The sequence below is a fragment of the Molothrus ater genome, chromosome 25 (assembly GCF_012460135.2).
Source record: "Molothrus ater isolate BHLD 08-10-18 breed brown headed cowbird chromosome 25, BPBGC_Mater_1.1, whole genome shotgun sequence".
Classification (NCBI taxonomy): domain Eukaryota; kingdom Metazoa; phylum Chordata; class Aves; order Passeriformes; family Icteridae; genus Molothrus; species Molothrus ater.
The window spans coordinates 5,432,176-5,454,723 of NC_050502.2; the positions used below are offsets into that span (position 1 = coordinate 5,432,176).

Below are 22,548 nucleotides of genomic sequence, written 5' to 3' on the forward strand. Positions count from 1 at the left end.
AGGCCCTTTGCTTTCCCTTCCCCTCAACGCTCCCCTCCAGGGCTGGGGTTTGCTGTGGTTTTCACCCCGTGTCCCACCCAGCCTGTCACAAACCCCAGTGGACTCTTGGCCAGGGATGTGTGAGGGTTCAGCATCCCTGTGTCTGCTGGGGCTGTTTGGAGATGTCACAACAAATTTAAATGAAATAACCTTGTAGATCCTCTTGGGATCCCCTGCTGAGGGATCTGTGATCATTGTGGGGTCGGTGGCAGCTCTCTCCCAGCAGCTTCAGATTAAACACCTTTCCCTTGCTTGCCCGGCTGTGATGGACCCCACTCATCTCAAAACTCCAGCAGCAGAGGTTCCTGTGTGTGTGTCCCTCTGTGTGGTGGTGTTGGGTACGTGGCAGGATTTGCTCTCTTCATGGCTGGATGTTTTTCTCCCCTGTCCAGTGCTGGATGGCTGCTCCCAGTGCAGCACTTGGCTGCTGCTGGATTCAGGGGATGGGACACTCATTTGCTCATTCCTCTTAAATTTAAAAGGTCAAATAATTTCTCAAAGATTTTGTGCAAAGCCCAGCTGATTTCCATTTTGCTGCTTATCTCCTTTCCTAGGGAGTTGACCCTGGCACCCGTGCCAACCCTGGCTTTAAATCCATTCATCCCAGCCCTGAGAACTTCAAGCTAATACATTAGCACAGCAGGAAAGTTGAATTATTTAGAATCTTTTCCCTCTGTGTTGTTCCTTGCCTTCAGCTTCTGGTGTTGAGGGAGCAAAACCTTCAGATGGAGCACAAGTGAGGAACAGGTAGTTAATTTGGTTCTAGTGGTGTTTTTGATGTTTTTGGATGAATTATTAAAACTGCTGTGAACACTGAAGCTGGGCAGAGCAGGGGCTCAGGACACCAAGCTCTGAGTGCTGGGCTGCCCAGTCCTCTTCTCTGCACAACCATTGCTTTATTGGCTGCCCATCCAGTCTCTAACAGAGAATATTCCAAACTGAGAGTGTTAATTTCCTGAAATTGAACAGTTTCTATGAAAGGATTAGTCCCTCTTAGGGCCTCACTGTGTTCAATATTTCAAAGTCCAAAGAACGCTGGGTAATGCCTTGCAAATCACCAGGTGGGTTACAAGGTTAATTAAGTTTTAGTAGCCCAAACTAGGAAATTGGAGTCTTTTGATATGAAAAGTGTTTTCTGTGCTGGATTTTGCTTTGCATTGCTCCCTGCTCAGAGAGCTGCAGGGTGTTCTGGTGTGCCAGGATGGTCCCTTTGCTCTGGGGTCCCCAGGTGCTTTTGGGGAGCAAATCAGGAGCTTTGCAAGGGAAGAGTGTTCAGTGTGTAGAGATGGTGCAGCTACAGAGCAGGGCAGTGTCCTAAAAGAGCCCTTTAATTACTGAGGAAGATACTCAGCCTGTAGTAGATAACAACTCAGAGGAGGGTTAAAAACAGTCTGACAAAGCACCAGGTGCCTGGTGCTGTTCTTCACTGGAGAACCAGGGTTTAAAGTGCCCTGTTTACCCCCAGGGTGGGACAGGGTTTGTGAGAGACTCAGCCTGGGGCTGCTGGAGCCCTGGTGGCCTGTACTGCAGCTGGGTCTGCTTTCAGGAATTTCTGATTCCCTGGGTGTTTTCAGCTGGCTCCTGTGTTAATCTATGCCCCATGTCACAAGAGCCTTTACCCCCAGGTAGGGAAGTGATTCATGAGCACACTGTGTGTAAAGGGAGTTTTAAAAGTGCTCTGTAAATATATTTGGCTTCTTAATTAGATGTTAATATAGGAAGGCAGAAACATGTGTTGTTTCCAAAAATAATAATTCTGTTATTTTCAGAACTCCAGGAACTGGGGATTAGGGGATTAGCTGTGCTCCAGACACGTGCTGGCTGCCTCACTGGACAGGCTGCAGCTGGAGTGGGCAGCAGGGAGGGTCCTGCTCCTCTTGGGGTCTGCTGGCCAACAGCTGAGAGGGACTTGGGGACCCACAGCTCCTGCAGGTGACAGTGGGAGCCATGAGTGTCTCACAGGCTGTGCTGTGGAAGGAAAAGGTGCTCTGGAGCCTTCTCTCTGCTCCTGGGAACTCGAGCTCTGCATCTGGGACAAAGTTGGTCTTGATCAAGCACTGGCTTCACTCAGGGGTGGGTATTGCTGGCACAAGTCAGGAGGATTTTTGGAACATGGATGTGACGTGACATTGGAGTGCCTCGTCCCTCTGTGTGTTCCTGGGAAGGGACCAAAGTCTACACAGATCTTGGATTGTGTAATCTTTTGGCTTGGTTGAGGGAGAAAGAGGTGATAAAAGGTGAATTTAGGTAGCTTAGCTTTCCAAAACACTGGAGTTCTCGTCCCACCTCTGCATATTGGGCCACATCTCTGTGTCTGCAGGAATTTCTTTTATTCCCTTCAAGTTTCCTAGAGTAGCCACATTCTGTTTGTGGACAAGGCAGGGAAGAGGCTTTCCCTGTTATTCTGCCTCTCTCAAGCACAAACCCCCACTGTCCAAGACAGCAGCTTCTTTCCCTCACCCTCTGCATTGCCACCAAGTGACCTTCATGGCCAGCACCACTGCCACGGGGCTCTCAGACTGGGACACTCAGCTGCTGCTTTTCATATGGAGCTGGAACTGGGCAGCAGCCTGGGCAGGCAGCTGGGATTAGGAACAGCTCAAGTGGAGATAGTGCTTCCAATCCTCCTCCTCTGCTCTGCAGCCTGCTGGGATTCCTTCATCAGAGGGGAAAGTTTATTTGTGCGCTGGGCGAACACAACCGCGGCGAAGCTGCTGGCAGTGGCTGTGCTGTCCTTGACTTAGCAAAAATCCAGCTCTGCAAGTAGGATAAAACCCTCAGCAGCATTGCCTGCCAAATGTGAACAGCTCCAGTGAACCAGGAGTGCCCAGCCCACCACCCAGGAGGAGCAGCACTGCTGCCTCCCACGTGGAGGAACGCGGCCCCGTGGCGTGCGCCGAGTTCCAGGAGCCCCGTTGCCTCATCCCTCACCAGAGGAGGGGAATGAAAGGTCAGATCACAAAACTGCAGCACTGAGTGAAAAGTGTCATCCAGAAAAGTGCACAATAAATGGACTTAATTGTCCTTGGTGGGCAATGAGCTGGGAGAGAAGGAAAAATGTCACAGGAATCACAGGAATATGGACCAAGAGGGATTCTGCTGCTCCTGGAGCTTGGCCCCATCATGTCTGCTGTGCTCACCAGTGCATCTGCCACAGATGCCCCTTTTGGGAAGTCCAAAATGCACAGGAAATTGATTTTGGGATGTCCAGTGCATTCCTGGTCCCTGCAGCAAGCAGAGATTAACCCAGGGAAACAGCAGGCTGGACTGTGCCTGTCTGGAGAGGGGAAGGACGTGGCCACTGTAATGAGAAGGAATTGCAATAACTGATGGCGGAATTCCTCCACAGAAGTGGGAAGGAAATGCCATTACCTGTTCCCTCACACGGTGTTTTGTGATCCCACAGATCCCATAAATGTATCTGAGATGCTTGCAAAAGCTTTTCCCTTCCCTGGAGGGTGGGATCTTGCTGCTGCCCCACAGCTTCCCCTGGGCTGACATCTGAGAAGGGCAAACCCCGCGTGCTCTGGCAGTGGTACCAGTGTTCTGGAGTTGAACTTCTTATTCAGTTCAAAGATATTTTGATTCACAAACGAGCAGGTAAAAGAGAACATAAACTATTTTTATGGGTTTTTTTTTTATTGTTCAAGCCTGGATTCCCATGGAGTGTGTGGAAAGCAGCTAATGCTGATTCAATGAGACAGCGTCAGAAAGGGAAATCTGTTCTCAGTGTGTAGTGCCCTGGGCTCCTCTGGGGGATTTTATTTATTTTTTTATAATTGGGGAGAAGTGGTAGAAAAATGATGGTGGTGGAAGAACGGGGTGTCTGCAAATAATTTAGAGTACTGACATTAATGTGATTCAATGCAATTCAGGGCCATGTTAGATTGGCCTGTGGTGTTGTTCACTAACAGAACAGCCTTTCCTTCCCTTCTCCTCTCTGTGTGTGCAGGCAAAAGCCAGGATAAATGTGGAGTTGAGGCCTTGGCTCAGGTTGGCTCACCTTGGCTGCGGTGTGAGCTGAGCTCGGTGCCTCTCGTGCCTTCCAGGCCACATCTGACAAAGCCAGGTCTCCTTTGCTCTTCATATCCTGGGATTTGGGTGTGGGCTGACATCTGCACAATCCTCATTCTCACCTGGTACCTGTCCTGCTGCAGCACTGGCATCTCCTGTGTCCTCAGTCACTCAGCTCTGCCTGATCCAGTTCTGAATGGCCCAGCTTGGCACGCAGCTGCTGGTCCCCTGGGCAGCAGCCAGGCTTTGGACATGCTCTGGGAATGTGTCTGCCCCTGAGCTTTTTTCTATTTTCATATAGAACTTGTCATTTTATAGTAGCCATTTGGGGAAAGCTGCTCTGACACATTCCAGTAGCTGTTTGCACCCAGGAATGATCTGTGAGGAGCCACCAGAGACCCCTGATGGGGTTTTACTGCATCTGCTCTTGTTGAAACACAGCAAGAACGTGGCCTGACCACACCTGGTGCAGGGATGCAGAGTCAGGTGAGCTCTGTGTAGCCCATGCCTGGGCTGTGTCAGGCTGGAACTGGAGCAAACTCTCCTCAGCTGGGCAGAAGCTCTGGGTGGCTGTTTCTGGATTTGGTCACTGCTGTCAGCCCCCAGGAACATGTGCCAGTGTCCCCAGACTGACTGTGCAGCACTAAATGAGCCCCTAAGAGGGGAGTTGGACCCTGGGGTCAGGGTCTCTGCCAAGCCCCAAGTGGGAATCACTTCCTTCAATTAAATGAATTTTGTTTGACATCTCCCCAGTGGGTTCTGGCTGGTCCTTGGGAGGTTCCCAAGGACTGTGCTTTGTCCACCATGGTAGGGGTGTTTGGGTTGTCTCTGCAAGAGAATGGTGAGAGCAGAGGCATGCAGGGATCTGGGGTTGAAGGAAGTTTGAGGATCTTGGGAAATGGCAGAGCTGTTCCAAAGCTCCGTGGATAATAGGAATGGACTCCATGGGAAGCTGAGAGGTTGGAGTGGATTTTGAGGAGCAAAGTGGGTGGACCAGAACTGGCAATTTAGAGGATACTTATGTTTGATTCATTAGTAGCTCCAGGCCCCATAAACATTAAAAAAAAAACCATTAAAGTTGCAGTTAATTTTTTTTTCTCTCAATAAAATTGCCTGAACTTGACAACCATGACCGATTCCCTCTGTTGCCATTGTCACGCTGCCAGTCTGCATGGGGAAGAAAATTAAAAATGAAGTGGCTGTGTGCTAATCTCAGATTTATTGTAGGGTTTTGTGTATGAGCCCCTTTCCCTGCTGATGCTCTGTGAAGAGCTGGGGCCAAACAGATCCTGTCCCCTGCTTTCCACTCAAGTACCCCAGACTGCAGATGCCTTTAAGGGAATGCACCAAACTCCACGGATCACAAACACAGATTTGTATGACCAAATGGGGTCCCCCTGCTCTGAGATCTGGGTGTGCCCAGCTGTGAGCTGGACCTTTCTCCATCTCTGCCAAAAGCAGAGCAATAGCAGTGACAGCAGAATCTTCAACAAGATGCAAATTGTCTCGAATGCACTGAGGGGAAAAAGAAAATGAGCTTTGTGTGCACTTTGTATGCACAGGGAGCTTTCATCTGTCTCTCTGCTTGGGGTGTCTGCAGGAGCCTTTGGAGTCTGGGAGTGCTGTGTTTGGGTTTTGCATCTGTTGCTTTCTGGAGCAGCCCCATCCTGGTGCCATCCTGGTGCCATCCTGCCCGTGCAGGGTGTGCTCACAGCAGCGCTGCCCTCGGGTCCCTGTGCTGCCAGCCCAGCCAGAGTCCTGCAGGGAGCACTCGCTGCCCCAGGCCCTTCCTTAGCTGGAACAGGAGCATGGATGGATGCCAGGCTCTGGGGAGGAAGCAGCATCTGAAAATTGGGTATTTAAGTGCCTGCAGAGTGTCCTGCTGGAGGAGGAATCTGGCAGATTTCAGCAGCGCTGCCTTTGGCTCAGTCACTTTGGGGTCACCTCGGTAGCAGGAGGGGACGCTGCCTTCTGCCAGATAACCTCTGACTGTTTTTTCTTCCTTTAATGAGAAACCTGGAGCCTCGCAGGCTGTTTAACTACAGTGCAGGCACTGAGGTGTGACCAAAGCCAGCCCTTTTTCCAAGAACTCGTGTCTCTGCAGGCAGGTCAGCTGCACCAGCATCCCACAGGGCTCCCAGTGGGGACAGGGGTCACTGGCAGATCCCTGCCCTCCTTTGGGCTGGTGTGGAGGGCAGGGACAGGGGTCAGGAGTCCTCTCATGGTGGTGGCTATTGGTGCCTCTCCAGGGAGGGGGCTCAGAGGAAGCTGAAGGCCAGGCTGGGGGATGAAGGGCCCTCTGCCTGCCTGGCAGCCAGTCTGTGCCAGCTGGGAGCCAGGGTGGGACTCAGCCTACCCAGCTCCAAGTGTCTGACTGGGCTGATGCTTCAGCTCTTTGAGCAGCCAGAGTTCATCTGCCCCAGGTAATGCATTTCACCTTCCCTGGCTGACCCAGGTGGGGCTGGTTCCTGACAGAGCACCTGGTGAGATGTTGGGGTGGAGGAGCTGTTGGGTGTCCCTCACTGCCCCCAAATGTGGGTGACAGGGAGAGCTCTGGCCCAGGCCAGCCCTGAGCCTCCCTGGCTCTGCTCAGCCCCACGGAGCTGGGGCACCCAGGAGGAACATGCAAGGTAAAAGCACTTGTCACAAGGAATGAAATCAGAAAAAAGTCTTTTTAGATTGTAATTGGCATCTCTGAGGCTGCTGCTGGAGGCTCCTGGAGGACTGGGCTGATGGCAGAGCACATCCTGGAGCCCTGCTCTCCTCACTGAGCCCGTCCTCAGAGGACCTGGGGAGGGGCTGGTGGGAGCTGGGGCTGCCCTGTGCCCTCAGAGGGGCACTGGGAGGTGGCATCTGCTGCCCTGTGGCCAGCACCAAAGGGAACCTTTGGCTCAAACCCCTGCAGAGCAGCTCTGCTCCTTGGCTCTTGCCTGAGGCTGTGTTGAGTGCAGACAGGTTTAAAGTCTGGCTCCTCTATGTGGCTGGCAAAGGTTAAAAGATCTCCAGTGTCTTTGTATTTAATTCTCTCTTTTAGTGGCAGATTATTGTTTTGCATGGGAGTTGAAATCCAGATGGGTTTGAAGGACATTTCTCCTGCACCAGGGGCTGGAATGATTTGTTCAGAGCTGCTATGCTTTGTCTATCCTTGTTAAGTACCCAGAGAATACAGACTGCCACTGAGGGAATTTCATGTGACACATAAAAATAAGGAGTGCAGGGGAAAGCTGTAGGCTTCACAGTGTTTAACTACCTTCTATCCTTGCTACAGAGCAAGCAATTTTCTTTGAATTTGAGATGCCAAAGGTGGGAGGACACCTACTGCCCTGCCTTGGGGCTGGCACTGGTGCCCTGTGGGAGAGTGAGAGCCACCAGCTCTGTGCTGCTCATGTGGGATCGTGGCCATGCCAAAGGGATTAGTACCAAAAAGGGCTCAACACTGGAAGTGAGCATGAGTGAAAGTGTAAATAGGATCAGCAAGTTTGTGTAGTTTTTATACATGAAAATTACTCATTGCCATTGTCACAGCTCATTTGGCTGCTGACTGTTCCTGCTGTCCTGGTGGCACCAAGGGCAGGGCTGGCTGTGAGCTCTGCCCTTGCCAGCATCTTCCTGCACTGCCCCAGCTTCAGCCCTGGCTCTCTGCAGGGGGATGGAGCCACACAGCACCGAGATGGGCAGGTCAAGGGAGCAGAGCAGGCCCAGGCACTGGGCACTGCAGATTCCAGGTACCTGAGGTGTGCCATGCTGTGGGCACTTCAGTCCCTCCCTGTTCCTCCCCCTCACAGGGCAGTAATACTTTGCTTTCCAAAGCTGTGAGAGAAATCCCATCACTTGCTCTGGCCCTCTTTGTCCATTTGAAAAAGCCCTTTCCAAGCCATCTCTCTCTGGGAGATGAATTCCTCACACACATCCTGCCAGGTGAGGTGTCTGTCAGGGGAGTTAATCCCCACTAATCCCTTCCCTCCTCCCCAGAGCCGAGCACACATCCCCTGCTGTTACAGGAATGCACATTAAATGTGGCTCTTCGGCTTAAAATTCATGAACAAGAAAGGGGAGGGGATGTTTCCATCTTTCTGGTGGGATGCTGCTGCCCACCAGCCAGAGGTCACTGCCCTGGCAGCAGCAGCTCCTCCTGTTAATCGCTGGGAGTTTGTTCCCAGTCCAAGAGTTGCAGCTTGTGCACCAAATGGGCAGCCTGGAGCTTTCAGCAGCAACCTGCCTGTTCTTACTCACTGATTTTGTGCACTTGAGGGGTGCACAGAACAGTTCATGTGCTGTGGTTCCATCAGGTGAGCCCCTGGTGTCCCTTGGCCTCGCTCACAGGCTCTGGGGTGCAGGGCAGAGGGGTCTGGCCATGGTCTGCTGTGCACAGGGGCTCTGGGGCAGTGGCAGAAGCTCTTCCCAGCACAGTGGCCCCGACTGGCACAGTCTGTGAACTGGCCTTTGGGGGAAAACACGGAATGAACCCCTCCCCATTGGCTGCAGAGCCATTTAGCACTGACTCTTCTGTTGTTTAAACAACTCTCAGACAAATAAATGCCTTTGTGCCGTGTCTGTCAGCTCAGGCTCTGCTCTCCTGGAATGAAGTGTGTGGGATCTGAGCTGCCAGGGGAGGTGGAGGCAGAGGAGCCCCATCAGGGGGTGTTGAGGGCTCTGCCTCCTGCCACCCACTGCTCATTTGCTGTTTGCTAAATGCCTAGGCTGGGCTGCAGAGAGATCTCTGGGCATCTCTTATCTCTGCTGTTAATCCCTCTGTGGCCGAGGGAAGGGCAGCTCCTGGGTGGGGAGCCATGTGCCACGCTGCTCTGCTGTCACCACACCTGCCATGGAAATGGCAGGAGGAGCAGAGCAGCTGCTGGCATGGCCAGGAGCAAGGACACGCTCGGGAGGAGGCTGCTCTAGGGCAGCTGCATTTAAAGCAGGTAGCACTCAGCAAAGCACACGTGCTGAAATCCTACAAAAAGCACGGATGGGAAGGGGCAGGAAACCCTTGCTGCCCTTTATGGAGGGTGCCTGGCAATCTCACCTGCCCTCACCTTCCCTGAGGCCGGCCTTAATTGGGTTTCTCTTATAAAACCAAAATGTGGAGCAGGGAAGCGCTGTCGGCACACACCTGCTGGGACTCTCTGGGGAGCAGAGGGAGGCAGGGCCAGGGAGGGGGTCTGGGCTGGAGCTGAAACCCTCAGTCACACAGCAGCATGGCTCTGCCAGGCGTGGGAGACGTGTCCTGCTGAGCTCTGCCCAGGTAGGAGGGCAGGGAAGCAGATTGTGACAGAGGCTTTTAAAGAGGGATGGAGTCTGTGTGCTTCTGCTCTGCAGGGGGAAGGGGGGAAGTAAATGGGCTTTCAGCACAGTGTGGGGAGGTTGAGCAGAACCCAGAGCCCCTGCTCGGGCATGGAGGGGGCTGGGGTTTGCCTGGGCGCTGTTACAGGATGTTTAAAGCCTCTGTGTGTGAATCCCACGGGAGGTGGCTGTAAGCCATGCCCCGGGGCTAAGGGCTGGAAGCAGCTCCCAGAGCAGAGAGGGGAGGGCAGCACCCCGTGCTCTGCCCCTCTGTGTGCCCAAGGTCGGTACATGGGGCAGAGCTCCCAGCCTTGGAAGCCTTCCTTATCCTCCTCCTCCTCCTCCTCCTCCTCCTCCTGCTGCTGCCAGGACGTGCTGGAGCTCAAGTCAGGAGGGTGCCCTAACTGTGTGATGTCCATTCACACAGCTGTGTGGCTCCTGCTGTCCCCTGCTCCCACGTCACTCCCTGCTGTCCCCACAGGGCTGTAATGTCATGGAGGACCAGGACCTTCGGGATATCGGGATCGGGGACCCGCAGCACCGCCGGAAGCTGCTCCAGGCTGCTCGCTCCCTCCCCAAGGTCAGCACACGAGGATGGGCACTGCCAGGCACGGCTGCGAGCACAGGGGAAACAACAGCCAGACCCTGCATCTCCAGGGCTGAGGGAAGGGTCTGGGGAATAGCAGGGAGGAGGAGGAGGAGGAGTATACTGCTCTTCCAGGCTGTGTGGATGGTGGTAGCTCCATGCTGGGACTGCTCCTCCTGCCAGTCTTGATCCCAAGCACATTCTTTGTTTGTACAGTGCTTTTGGTACTGGCTAGTGGAGATAGTGATGGCCTGTAAACTGATTTTCATTGACCCCATATCCCTTGGGATCCCAGCTCCTGCAGCTTTTAACACCTTGCTTGTGCTTTCACAGTTGAAACCCCTGGGCTGTGATGGGAATAGCCAGCCATCAGTTCCTGCATGGCTCGACTCCCTGGGGCTGCAGGATTACATCCAGTCCTTCCTCTCGAGTGGCTACAGCTCTATCGACACTGTGAAAAACCTCTGGGAGCTGGAGATAGTGAACGTGAGTGTGACCCCTCTCCTGCCAGGGCAGCAAGCTCCTGCCCTGTTCCGTGGGGGTGGCACTTGCCCCAAGTCTCTCAGAGTAGTTCTGTGCCCGTGGTGACCCTGATCTCTCCCTGCAGGTGCTGAAAGTGAACCTGCTGGGCCATCGGAAGAGGATCATTGCCTCGCTGGCAGACAGACCCTACGAGGAGCCACCAGCCAAACCACCACGGTTCTCACAGCTGAGAGTGAGTCCCTGCTCGTGGCTCCCTGCCTGCTTCATGTGTCAGTGCTGGGAGAAGCCTTGCCATGGCCAGTGGTGTCCATACAGCTGCTCACCTCATCCTCTCCAGCCACCCAGGCAGCAAATACATGTGCAGGGGCAACCTTGCAGTGAGTGGGGCGAGATAATTCCAGCCCTTGCAGGTCAGCCTCTGGATGCTGACCCCATGGGAAAGGTCAGGCTGCCCCTTGGGATCAGGTGTCTGCCCTGAAGGGGTGCAGGGTGCCACTCCCACCTCTGCCCTGCACAGAAGGGAGCTCTGAGCCCACTTTGTTGCCCTTGTTTCCTGGTCAGAGATGTGGCAGCTTTCAGCAGGCAGCAGTGACCCAGCCCAGCTGGAGAGGGGCTGCAGCTGGGACTTGGTGTTTGATTGCACCCTTGGGATCCAGAGCCCTCTCCCTGGCTTGGCTGGGCTGCTGAGACTCTTGCTCTCACTGCCAAATAACACTCAACAGGATGTGTGGATGTTGATTTTTGCTGCAGGAGTGGCAGCATTTGGCTGTCAGGCCCTTGTTACGGGGTTTGGCTGGGAGGGAAGCATCACATTCCCTGTTCTTCCTGAAAACTGACTTTTGAGAGCTGAGTTTGGCAGAAGCTGCAGGGCTCAGAGCGACCCTGAGCTCAGGAATGGGGTAGCATGTCGTGCTGCCTCCTCCCAGAGATTGCTAATCAGCTTCCTGGAGCAGGAATTGGAGTGATTAGAGTTTACCCAGCCTGAACATCTGGTCCTTGCCCTGCTGCAGAGCTCTGCCCTCTTGGATTCCCAAGCCTTTCCAACCCAAACAGCCTCAGCTGAAGCGAGCTGGGCTGCTGTGTTTGCTGACACGGGGATCCTTTAGGAGCTGGGTTCAAGTGTGAGAACACAGAGAGCTCACACTGGTGCTGCACTGGGAGGGTGCCCAGTACAGACCCACTGCCGTGTGCCAGGCAGCAGGAGCCCGGGAGGGACCAGCAGCCAAGGAAGGATCTGCACCGTGGGCAGCAGCAGGGCTGGGACAGGGAGAGGCTGCTCCGGTGCGGCTCAGCTGATTGAGATGCTGCCCGGGGAGGGAGAATGGGCCATTTGCAGCATTTCCTGGCTCTGCAGCTGGTGAGCTCCAGGCTGGCTGCGGCGCGGGGGGCGGGCGGACGTCAATGGCAAATCAAGCGAGTGCTTTGAATGGGACTAATGCGGCCGCAGCTGTGCCGAGGCTCTGGCCGTGCCTGCGGGCCCCGGGCGCGCTCTGGCGGCGGCTCCCGGCGCTCCTCGGCTGGGGTGGCTGATCATCATCACCCTCGGGTGCTCAGCTTAGTGCGTTAGGGGAGCCCAGCCCTCTGGAATCACCTTGCCCCCAGCCCAGCGTGTCCCTGCCCTCCTGGGATAAGCTCTCAGAGGCAGAGGCACACTGGGGGCACAAGGGGCTGAGTAAATGGCTGAAACCATCCTGGGGCACGCTGGGCACAAAGGGTTGAGTAAATGGCTGAAACCATCCTGGGGCACGCTGGGCACAAAGGGCTGAGTGCATGGCTGAAACCATCTTGGGGCACGCTGGGCACAAAGGGCTGAGTGCATGGCTGAAACCATCACCATCCTGGAGCAAATCAGGTGTCTCATGCAGAAGGTAAAGGGTGGGATTGGCACTGAGGCAGGAGCCCCCAGAGCAGGAGCTGACCCCATTAGTCCATTCAATGCACCCTGTGTTGGGCAATGTGGAGGGAGTGATGGGGGCACAGCACAGCCCAAGCTGACTGGGACCCTTTGTGGCATTTGCTCCTTCCAGTGCCAGGATTTGATGTCCCAGACGTCCTCTCCCCTGAGCCAGAACGACTCCTGCACGGGCAGATCTGCTGATCTCCTGCTGCCCTCCGGGGACACTGCCAAGAGGCAGCACGATCGTGGCACTGAGCTTGCTCCCTACCCCAGAGCTGAGCGCTACAAAGCACAGGTTAGTGGGTGCTTTTGTGTGTCCTGGGGGCCCTCTGCACAGGCTCCCCCATCTCTGGAGCCAGGGAGAAGGGAGGGTGAGGCAGGCGAGGGAGCTGGTCAGGCTCAGCTTCCCTCAGACATTCGAGTCAGCAGCTTCTTTATACCTCAGTTTCACCTCAAAAATGGATGGCTCACACTTCCACCAGCACTGGCACCTTAACCCCACGTGCTGCCTCCACCCAGCTCCTGGGGGGATTTGGCCACTGCCAACCTCAATTCCCTCAGCTCAAAGAGCCCCCGTGAGAGCTGATCCAACCCATTTTGGCTTCACATCCATGCTTGTTGCCCTGCAGGAGGACCGGCGGGAGTCCAGGCTCACCCTGCGCCCCCCCAGCCTGGCAGCCCCCTATGCCCCTGTTCAAAACTGGCAGCACCAGCCCGAGAAGCTCATCTTCGAGTCCTGCGGGTACGAGGCCAACGTAAGTGGCTTTTGGTTTGTGGGGTGGTGAGGATGAGGAGCTCTGGGCTCTCAGGGCACTGTCATTGCCTTGGGAGTGGCAGGATTTAACATCTCTCCCTCCTTCACACAGTACCTGGGCTCCATGTTGATCAAAGACCTCCGAGGGACAGAGTCTACCCAGGACGCCTGTGCCAAGATGAGGGTAGGGAGACCCTGGGGCTGGGGGCTTCACTTGCAGCCTGTGGGGGATGATGTGGGCTGGGGAGGGGGGACTTCAGTGGTTCCCCAAACCCTGTCCACCAAACAGGCAGTGCCCCTGTTTCTGGTGAACTGCCCCTTCCCAGCGTTGTTCCCAGTACCCAGAGTGTCTGGGAGTGTGGGTGTTTTCACTGGGGAAGTGGTGGCTGGGTTCTCTTCAGGTCCTTGTCTCTTCCCCTCTGCTTCCACCAGGAGCTAACTTTCCTCCTCCTGGTCCTAGATCCCCAAAGCTTCCTGTACAGGCCTGGGGGTTTCTCTGGGGTGGGGGTAAAGAGGGAGCATCCATTCACAGTTGGTCACTTGAATATTCTCATTTCTGAAGAAATCCACGGAGCACATGAAGAAGATCCCAACCATAATCCTGTCTATCACATACAAAGGGGTGAAGTTCATCGATGCCTCCAACAAGGTGAGCTGCAGATGCCTCAAAGTTGGTGTCTAGAGGGACACAGCCTGCAATCCCCCAGCCTGGGGGCTGCAGGTCATTTTTTGTGCCTCCAAAAGCCAGAGTTAGTCCTGGGGAGCTTCTGGGGCTGGGGGAGAATACCAAGGTGGTGATGATCACCTGAGTGCCAAAGGCTTGGCAGACTGGCTGCTTGTGGACCACGCTGCCATTTATTCCTGCCATGGGAAGGAGCTGGGACTGGTCTGGCTGGGAGACTCTCCCTTCCCTGTCCCCAGGACACCCTCCACAGCCACTGTTTGCAGGGTGTATTTGCCATCCCCACAAGGGTGACGGGTGCTTGTGGTTGACCCCGGCAGAATGTCATAGCTGAGCACGAGATCCGGAACATCTCCTGTGCTGCCCAGGACCCTGAGGATCTCTGCACTTTTGCCTACATCACCAAGGACCTGCAGACCAGCCATCACTACTGCCATGTCTTCAGCACTGTGGATGTGGTGAGTGCATTGTCATGTCACATCTCCTGGTCCTTCACAGCCCATTTGTTTCATCCCTCAGCTTTATTGGCTACTTACAGACTGCTCAATTCCAGGGTTCCTTCACCCATTTTTACCATAGTCTTGGTTCCAAATGCCTGTCCTTTGGACCTCTGTGGACAAAGAGAATATTTGTCTGGTTTCATTACTGCCGTCTCCAGCGCTGAATAAAGCAGGGCAGGAGCTTTCCCTCCTGGGGAATGTGCCATGCACAAACCCCTAACATGCTCTCAATTATGTTCAGCATAATGGGCTGATTTAACAACTCAGAGAACGTAGAAGTGTGATTTGCTTTTATACTTGGGCAGAATCAAAGTTGCACAAGACTTTTGGGCTATTTTTCTTTATGCTGCTGAACTGCAGTACTGGTGGGGCTTTACAGGTGGGCAGGAGACCCTGGGGGAGACATCGTGGTCCCAGCTCCCCCACATCTGGAGCTCAGTGGCTTTGCCAGAGACACAGCAGGATGTGACCTGCTGATGGGAAGGTCTGTGATCCCATAGCAGCTTCTGAGCGCAAGGGGGACTGTGTACAGGGTGATCTGACAGCTTTGTGTTCTCTGTGTTCTCTCCAAGAACCTGACGTACGAGATCATCCTCACGTTGGGGCAGGCATTCGAGGTCGCCTACCAGCTCGCCCTGCAAGCCCAGAGAGCAAAACCTCTGGGTGCTGGAGCAGGAGAAATGATTGAAACAAAATCTTCCAAACCGGTGCCTAAACCACGAGCAGGCATGAGGAAATCCGCGGTACGTGGAGCGACCTGCTGGGCTGAGCTGGGGGTTCTGGTGGGCACCACACCCCTACACCTCCCCTGGGTGGTGGGGGGAGCCCAGACAGGGTCCAAGTGCCTGTCCTGCTGCTGGCACTGCAGGTCTGTACCTGTGTCACTTCTGCTGTGTGGGGCTGGGGCTTCTCCTGGTAGCAGAAGGGCAGGCAGAGGTGGAAATAGCCCAGGTGGGATGGGGCTTTAGTGCCCTGCTGGGTCCAGCAGAAGCTTCTGCAAACCCTGCAGAGCTGCAGTGAGATACGTAGTGAGCTGCAGTATGGGATTCCCCATAGCCAAAACCAGCCAAGACTGGAGCTGCTGAGGAGCAGGGACTGCTGCACAAGCCACTGCCTTCCTTTAATGTCTCCTTTTGTCTGTGTTCTGCTTGCTCCCCCCGCTCAGGTGCCGCTCCCTCCCGACACCCGCTGTTGTTACTGTCACACCTGTACAACTCACCGCCCCTCCTACCTGCCGCTGCAGTCTGTTAGTCCTGGAGCGAAGGTCTTTACCCTTCTTCCTGCCATCCTCCATCCCAAACCGACCCGGGCTGCCTCCCCACTTCCTCTATCTCCTGCTGTGCCCCTGTGTCCTGCCTCGTTGTTGTTCATCCCCATGTTCATTTTGGCCCACGCCAGGGGTTTGGATGAACCCCAGGGATCCGCTGCTCCCTCCCGCCCCTGCTGATGCAGTGTGGCAGCTCTCAGCTAACCCTGCTGCTCCTGCTGGGGTGCTAACTTCCCCGTGGCACCCTGATTTAGCAGGACAAGAGGAAAGAGCCGTGCTTGGTCAGGAGGGTGAATCACGTGGGAGCTCACCTGCCAGGAGCTGTCTCCCTCCGTCCCATTTCTGTAGCGCTCTGTTTTTCATGCTTGTTTGAGATGAGCAAAGCTGTCGCTGATGGTGACAGGGACTCACAGCCTAATGCAGGGAGTCATCTTGGGGTGCTGGGTTGAGACTGACGTGGCCAGACACGTTTTAGCTGTGAAGGACTCAAATGCCTCCCCCAGCAAGAGCTGCTTCCTTGCACACGTGCACATTTTTGGGACGGGCAATAGGCAGGCAGGCACTCTGTGCTTTGAGTCCCCGCTCGTTCTGTCCCAGAAGCACGGGTGTCCTAAGATGCCCTTTCTCTCCTTATTTTCTAGCTGGATCCTCCTGAAGTGGACCAAGACTCCCAGTCTCATGCCAGTGTCTCCTGGGTCGTGGACCCCAAGCAGGACTCCAAGCGGACCCTCAGCACTAAGTATGAGACCACTATCTTCTAAAGCAACCGCCCGCGTCCGCCCCGTCTAACCGTGCCTTTGCGATCTGATCTGTCTGCTCTTCTAAACTCCCTCTTCCTCCAGCTGCTCGCCCTGAGCCCGCCTAGGCACCACGTCCAAGGCAGCAGCACTTAGGAGACTGTAGACTAAACCGGCTTTTGTACCTGCTGAACACTGTGAATCTCCTTTCTCGGAAACAAGGGTAACGCTGTAGCTGCCCGCCAGGCGGGAGGAGCAGAGAGGGCAGGCTGGCAGTCGGAGATGTGGATCCAGGAAAGCCGCCCACCGTTTTCACGTCTTCCCCCCTCGCTCTGGCACTGTGAATCCCTGGGGCAATGTGATACTCCCCAGGCCTTTTTTTTTTTTTTTCTATCTCACCTTGTCTTTGGACTGATGGAGACCTCTTGTCTCTACGGTGCACACACTCCCTCCTCCTAGATCCTCCTCTTCCCGACTGAGCCACGGCTGTGTACTGTTCAGTGAACTCACCTCTCCTTCCTGCCAGTCGAACCGACACTAACCACTGTGATGCTCTCTGCAAATAACACACGGGCACTTCCATTTCCTCACGGCCACCCTTGCCCGCAGTGCAGAACTTGCTCTGGGTGGTGGGGGAGCGTTGGTTTGGGCCAGGTGTGATCGTTCCCACTGTGAGCTCTGTCCCCTCTGAACATGAGGGGGGGTTTGGTTGCATGCATTTCAGTCCTTTGTAGGTTGTTCTTTCTCTCATAGTCCTTGTGTTTACACTCACCAGACTTCTCGTGAGAGCTGGGTGTAGTTCTCACGTGGCAGCCTGTGGTTAAGCTTCCAAAGGCACATGTTGTTGTTAGCCCCGGGCTGGGGAGGGGAGGTGTCAGCTGGGCACCACAAGCAGCATCAATGGGGAGAGGTCAGGGAGCAGCCCTGGGTTATTTGCCCCTGGTGTTAGGACCCAGTAGTAGCTTGTCTGAGTTTTGCTGTGGCTTTGGAGCTGCTGCCTCAGATCTTCCATTTCCCCTCAACTGCAAAGAAATCTGATGTTTTAAAGTCCTTATTTTAGCTCTTTCTCAGGAATGAGTTTGATCTCCCAAGTCATTTGTGACTTAATGGCAAACTGACCTCAAACTGAGGGCTCAGCCAGTGGGAACCCAGTGAGAGGACTAAAAGTAAAAATGTTGTCTTAAAGCAAAAAAAACTAAGGAAAGCTGTCTAGCACATACATGTAATGTGCCACAGAGTCCCTGACACAGAGTCAGCACTGCCCAGGGCCTGCAGTGCCACCCTGCCAGCCCAGGCCTTGTGGACAGCAGAACATTGCTGTGCCTGAGGTCCTCCAGGAGGTTGGGTTTGGGTTCCATCAGCACTTTTCCAAGTTCTAAGAGTGCCCTGAAGGTTTCTGTGTCCCTTTAAGAGAAACTCACTCCCTGGTGTGGGTGGCAGAGCAGTTTCTATGTGTAGGTGTTCAGCTGCCACACATTCCCCCAGTGTCAGAGGCTCTGAGCTCTTCGCCTCCCCCTGCTCTCAGCTGGGAAGGGCAGGTCCCTCCGCACCCCCTAAATCCGGGTCAGGAGAGCATGTGCCTTTCTTAGGGTGACCAAACCCAGCAGGGATCACAGGCAGCCCTTCCCAAACCAAACCACTGCCGCTCTGTGTCCGTACCCTGACGGTTTTTGTGTCCCATCTCCAGGCCGTTCGCCCGGCCTTTCCCAGCACGTGTTTTTGTGTGACTCGGAAATTCATTCCATTATCTTCCTTTCTGTTTGCCTCTGCGAAGCTGAGCTCCGGGCAGCCGTCTCCTACCACGGGATGTAGTACTGGGGCAGAGACCTGGGACGCAGTGGCCTCCTGACATGAAGATCATCTCCCTCTGGCACGGGTGGCTGCCTCAGAGTGGGTGCGTGGCTGCTCGGTGAGGGCTGCCAGAGCACAGGGGGGAAGGGACCCAGGCTCCGCCGAGGAAAGCTGCTCATCTCCTTTCCTAGCAAAGGAAAACTCCAGACTCGGAGGCCAAGAGCGATGTCGCCTTTCCTAGTTTGAGACAAAAAACGTCTTTCGACCCGTTTGTTTTTTAACAAAGAGACACAGAGCAAATCCGGTTCACGGTTTCAATGTAGCGCTGCAGCCTTTCGGTGAGGAAAAAAAAAAAGAAAACCAACAGATTTTTATTTGCTGAGAATCCTGCAGTCGGGTGAGGAGCACGATAGAAAGTCTTAGCAGGGGCGTGGTGTGCACATTTCTGATGGTACTTACTCTGCTTCAGCTCTGGGTGAGCAGGAGAGAACGCCAAATTCCTGGAGATCGCTTTCTCCTGTGTGAGAACCCGGCAGGGTAAGTCTGCATCCTGTTCTCCAAGCCACTCTGCGCTTTTGTAGCAAATGGAAGTAACTTGAGGAAAAGAATCTGCGAAGGATCTTTCACCCCAGATCAGCTGTGGCCAACACCCCTGATGGTACAAAGCTTCCTTACCCCCCGAACTGTCGTGTTGCAATACTTGACATTTCTATGGCAAGGACCCCATTTCTTCCCATTTCCGCACTGAATTCCTGGGGACGACCCCTGCTCCAGCCTCTGTGCACCTGTCTTGTTTTTAAATGCAGTTATGCCCTGAAGGGTTGCGGTTTTTTTAAGTATATTCAATTGTGATTTAGCACTTTTTTGATACTAGCTCATTATTTAATTAGCGCAACCATTTCAGAAGATGAACAAATAAGGAGTTAAATTTTGGGCATTACACTGAAACAGTCCATCCCCAAGGACAAACCACATCAGCCTGAGGGTGGCTTGGCCCTGTCTGAGCCCAGTGTCCCCAAAGACACCACCTCAAAGGTGTTGTGTGCTTGCTTTTATTCTGAATTCCAGAGCGTTTCACAGTGGTTTGGGCTGTGACTGACGTGTTTTCAGACTGTTCCCCTCTGGGGAGAATGTCAAAATGGTTGTGATTTGAATTCTTCAGATGCAGAATGCAGCGCAGTGCGTCTGTCGTGATCTCATCAGGCCCTGTCGGGGCTGTGGGACCTGCTGCTGCACGAGAACCCTGTGCCCAATAATTCCTGTTTAACTCCACTTGCTGCTGTATTGTCAGGATTTCCTTTAGTCTCTCTCACCAGTGAGGCTGGGAGGGAAGTGAACCATAATCCCAAGGGCACAGACCTGTAAAGGATTGGGAAGGGGGAGTGGAGATTTTGGGTTAAGTCAATGAATTTAGGAAACTTAACATTCCTTGTTATGCACATGTTGCAATTCATACTGGTGTAAGTGTAAATATTTGGTGTGTTGGCAACAAGTCTTTGGTGAGATTGCAAATTGAACCTCTGCTTGGGAGGAGGGACGCCTTTCCTTTCTGACACGTGAGCTTTTTTGGAGGTTGGCTTGGAGGTAACGTGGTGATGAAGACTCCAATCTTCAGGCACTGGGCTCGGTGACCCTGGTGGTCCATTCCAGCCCCACGTGTAAACCTGTGGTTGTCTTTAGTGATCCATTCTTTAGCCAGGCACTCCCTTTCTCACCTTTCTCACAGAGCAGTTGTTTTGGCAGTTCAGTGTGGTAGGGTCTCAGTGCTGGAGACTGACCCTTGGCTGTGCCAGTCGTTGGCTCCTGGCCACCCTCACCCACCCACTGTGCAGTATTCGGGCTCTTCCTCCCTGCAGGGTTTTGTGCTATCTGGAGGAAACTGCCCCAGATTTCTGGTGCTGAACATGACATTGCATCCAACTGCATCTGCTGTATTACCTGCCCGGGAGGAGCTGGGGTTCTTCTGTTCCTCTCTTTAAAGACAGATTGTGTTTCACAGACTTTGGTTTGTGGGCTGAGCCCTCACTCACGGCTGGCAAACAGAGTTGCCAAGTTTTGTCTTTCTTTTTATAGGAGGGGATGATTTTTTTTTTTCAAATTGAAGACGCTTTATCCTTTTTTAATTTTGTGTTTACAAAGAAAAAAAAAAAAACAGCACTAACCTTAGCTGTTCAACTGACTTTAAACTGCTTTGGGATTTTTCTTTTTAGAAGAAATTATGCAACTTTTTTGGGGTACACGCCTGTCCCCCCTCCCAGGGAGAAGATGCAGCACCTTCCAGGCTGTACCTTCAGTGAAGTCTGTACCTTCAGGAGGCTGCTGAGACACAGAGCAGATGCCAAAAAGCCCCGAACACGTCCCATTCTGTGTGCAGCTGAGGTGGAGCCAATGCTTTAATGCTCCTTCCACCCACCTCAGAAGTTTCCAGCAGCAGCAGCAGCAGCAGCAGCAGCAGCATTTCCCTGGCTCTGCTCAGATCCTGTTTTGGAGCTGGCACAGCGCTCACAACGCTGCCGTGTTGGAAAGGTCTCCCTTTTAGATCTCTCATTGGAATTACCTTAAATTTGATTTCCCAAAAGAAAAGTACCTGTGCTGTTCTCGCTAAGTCAACCCAGCTCAGACATTTTTCTTACCCACAGAAGAATAACCTGGGATTCCCTGACAGGGCAGAGACAGTCGAGTTCAGTTTGCAATGTGGACATTTTTGCTAATTGTGATGTATGGCAGTGGGGCTGATTTGTAATACAAATGTTATTTAATCTGTCTGTATTTTGATACTTGAATTTCCTTTTATTTCCTGTATATACAATTGTTAATCTGTTCAAATTTGTCTGAATTTTAAACATCTTGTGGTACCAAACATAACCAATCTGTGCAACAACATAGACTGACCTCACTACAACAAGGCGAGATTGTAAATATTCCTGGGCTTCCAGCAGTCGTTTTGTTGTTTTCATAATTGTACAACTTAGAACAGACCGAATTAATAAACAACCTTAGACACACGTGTGTGCTCCTGTGTGTGGCCCCAGTGTTGTGCCCAAGTCCTGCTGGGGTCTGTGTCAAAGCAGGGCAGTTCTCATCCTGCAGGCACTGCCTGGGGGGTTTGGGAGCTTTGCTTGAAGCTGCTTTTTCTGCAGTCAGTCATAATGACCCAAACATTGAATATTATTATTTTGGGTCTAATTTATGCGTAAAATCACATCCAAATGTTCTGTTAAAGACAGCACGAGGGTCTGCAGCCATTGTGGGTGTATCCTACACGTGATGGAGGGTTAGAAAGGCACATTTTTACCCCTACTAAAGTACATCTGCAAGGATTGTGTCCCTGGGGGCTGTCATGTCCTGGGGATAGCCACTGAAATGTTTTTTTGCAGCACAGCAACGAGTGGTTCCTGTGACACCAGTACCCATTTGGGCAGCCATGGTTCAGAACATTTACCCAGCAAAGACCTGGGGCTTGCCAGGAACTAGGACATTTGAGTATGTAAAATTAGAGCAAGAAATCCAGACATTTAAATACAGGTTAAAGTTCAGATTTTCGTGTCAAGTAAAATCTGACTGATGTGAAATGCTAAATACACCAGGGATTGTTAAATTTATACCATATGTTCCATTTCTAATAACAAGGCAAGTCAGGTTTTCAGGCTGGCATGAAATACACTGAGCTGGTTTAATGGTTTGAAGCACCGTGAGGTTTTATCCCTCACAGCCACAGCCCTGGCTGGGACTGACACCTCAGCAGAGGTTACAGGCCCCAGGCAGAATCTGTGAGTTTTTAACTGTGAGTTAAAAAGCCTGGTTTGCTCTGCAGCTCAGTGAGCTCCACAGCCCCTTGACTTCCCCACCAAATAGTGACAGGTTTTTGAGGAAAAAAGACTGCTACTTTTTCTAGTTGAGAGGTTTATTCGGATCCTGATGTGCCAAGGGTCATCTCCTGCTGGCCTTGGTGGAGTTGTTGGATGAATTTTTACAAGCTGAGGCAAGATCTGAGAAACTGGAGGAGAATGGATTCCACCCCTGCCTGGTACGTGGAGAATGTGATCAGAAATAATTCAGCTTGCAGCTGGGAGAAGTTCCTTCCTGAGAATTCCCAAACTCTTGCCTGTTGTTGATTGCACTTCCAAACCCTCACCAAACTTCCAGCAGCTTCTCCCGAATGGAACCAAGGCCCTTTGGGAAATCTTTTTGAGAATATTGTCCATGGAGGAAAATTAAAAGGCTGAGGAGGGAATGAATCCACTGCCCTGTAGGGATGAAAAGTATGAAAACAAAAAATAATTGGTCAATCAACAGAAATCTCCTGTGAGAGAAGCTTCCTCAGGCAGCCAGGAGCAGATCAGGGGCAGCCCTATCACAGGAGGTTGCTGTAGGAACCAGGAACCCTCTGGAGGGATGCAGATAAACCAGAATCCAGCACAGGAACCCAGGTGACACTGTGTGGCACCTGAGAGCACTTCAGGATCAGGTTTGCTTTCTGTTTGTCAAACATCCAATTTCTTTCATGCAGGAAAA

At 53.1% G+C, this 22,548-nt stretch overlaps 1 protein-coding gene across 9 annotated transcripts in view; it reads left to right on the forward strand.

Moving 5' to 3' along the window:
- ANKS1A (ankyrin repeat and sterile alpha motif domain containing 1A) overlaps nt 1-21,038 on the forward strand; it is a 73,913-nt gene extending 52,875 nt beyond the window's left edge. For 7 of the 9 annotated variants that reach the window (XM_036398187.1, XM_036398191.1, XM_036398190.1 and 4 more), the window contains 10 exons: nt 9,818-9,916; nt 10,256-10,408; nt 10,530-10,637; nt 12,433-12,597; nt 12,932-13,057; nt 13,169-13,240; nt 13,619-13,705; nt 14,059-14,196; nt 14,811-14,981; nt 16,147-21,038. In XM_036398187.1, coding sequence (XP_036254080.1) covers nt 9,818-9,916; nt 10,256-10,408; nt 10,530-10,637; nt 12,433-12,597; nt 12,932-13,057; nt 13,169-13,240; nt 13,619-13,705; nt 14,059-14,196; nt 14,811-14,981; nt 16,147-16,266 — 1,239 coding nt within the window. In that variant the 3' untranslated portion in view covers nt 16,267-21,038. The remainder of the gene's footprint in view (nt 1-9,817; nt 9,917-10,255; nt 10,409-10,529; nt 10,638-12,432; nt 12,598-12,931; nt 13,058-13,168; nt 13,241-13,618; nt 13,706-14,058; nt 14,197-14,810; nt 14,982-16,146) is intronic. The other 2 variants (XM_036398188.1, XM_036398189.1) reach the window with 2 other exon arrangements.
- Nucleotides 21,039-22,548: the final 1,510 nt, after the last annotated feature.